Here is a 1,356-nt window from a genome sequence, read left to right on the forward strand (position 1 = left end):
ATTGGTCCATATAGCAAAAATTGTCTTCGGTCCACCCAAAATATTCATTTCGAACAATTCTGCATAATTTCAAATTATTTCATTTTACTGTTCATCATACATTTACTATAATCTCATGGAAAGTAATTTTTTACCAAAATCCAGAAAAAAGTCACATCTCCACATTATCTCTAAGAAGCATCACAAGGTCAGCTTTCTTAGGAACTATTTTGGTTTTGGCAGACTGACCTTTGCTGGTGGAAAAAAATAATGCACTGAAACTTCCCAACCAACTGAACAAGGCTGCAGTCAGAAGGGTCGCAGGTGGTGGCTGGTTGCTGGGACGTGCTGACAGAGCACATGGGTAACATCTCAAGGTACTGAGCTGGCAGCTCCTGCTGCTGCCACCTGACGGCTGCTTCTCTCACCTCCTGCCAGGGGAGACCATTAAGATCGTCATCGAGGACTACGTGCAGCACCTCAGCGGGTACTACCTGAGCCTCAAGTTCGACCCCGAGCTGCTGTTCGGGGTGCAGTTCCAGTACCGGAATCGCATCGCAGTGGAGTTCAACCAGCTCTATCACTGGCACGGGCTGATGCCCGACTCCTTCGTCATCCAGGGGGAAGAGTACAGCTACCAGCAGTTCCTCTACAACACCTCCATGCTCATGGACTACGGCGTGGAAGCGCTGGTGGAGTCCTTTTCCAAGCAGACTGCAGGAAGGGTAAGGTCCTGCTCTCCTGTCCCTGCCTGTGCCGGAGCTGTGGGACCCTGGGTTGTCCTTGGCAGCCGCCTTTGCTTGCTCTTAGGACTCTGTAGTAGCCACCAGGAGCCTGTGCTAAGCTGGGATCTCCTGGGCCAGCAGCCTGTGGAGCAGCCTGGGCATGGAGCAGCCTGCCTGGCTCTGTTCTTTGCTGCCATCCCATGGATGTTTTCTTCTAAGTGATTCCATTTACACATCCTGACCCTCTTTGCTTGTGCAAAGCAGCAAGGCTGAGACACAGACCTGCTGCTCTTTGGGTGTTCCATTTCTCCCTGTGACCCCAAACTGGTGTAATCTCTCCTCTCCGTTCCCTGACCTGTCCTGGGCACAGGACTGGCTTTATCCCAGGCTGCTTACAGTTGTTTTTTGGCACTGTCGTGTGATTCCTTCTCTTCCTGCTGCCGTGATGAGTCGCTGGTCTCCACAACACTGTGCCCAGAACACAGATGCTTTAGTGCAGTGGCTCCCCTGGAGCGGGTGCTGGTGCTGCCGTGTGCCTTACGTGTGCTCCTTATTGTGTTCTCGCCCTTCAGATCGGTGGGGGACAAAACATCAACGCCAATGTCTTGGAAGTGGCCATTGGGGTCATCAAGGAGTCCCGGCAGCTGAGGCT

General features: G+C 52.2%; 1 protein-coding gene across 1 annotated transcript; it reads left to right on the forward strand.

Moving 5' to 3' along the window:
- Nucleotides 1-417: 417 nt before the first annotated feature.
- Nucleotides 418-1,344, forward strand: LOC103781471 (prostaglandin G/H synthase 1-like; the record flags this gene model as incomplete). The annotated part of the gene is made up of 2 exons (XM_008949190.1): nt 418-704; nt 1,277-1,344. Coding segments are annotated over 2 exons (355 nt in total), but the record flags the coding sequence as incomplete, so codon positions are not given.
- Between the last annotated feature and the right edge of the window lie 12 nt (nt 1,345-1,356).

The sequence above is a fragment of the Merops nubicus genome, unplaced genomic scaffold (genome assembly GCF_000691845.1).
Source record: "Merops nubicus isolate BGI_N331 unplaced genomic scaffold, ASM69184v1 scaffold33391, whole genome shotgun sequence".
Taxonomy (NCBI): Eukaryota; Metazoa; Chordata; class Aves; order Coraciiformes; family Meropidae; genus Merops; species Merops nubicus.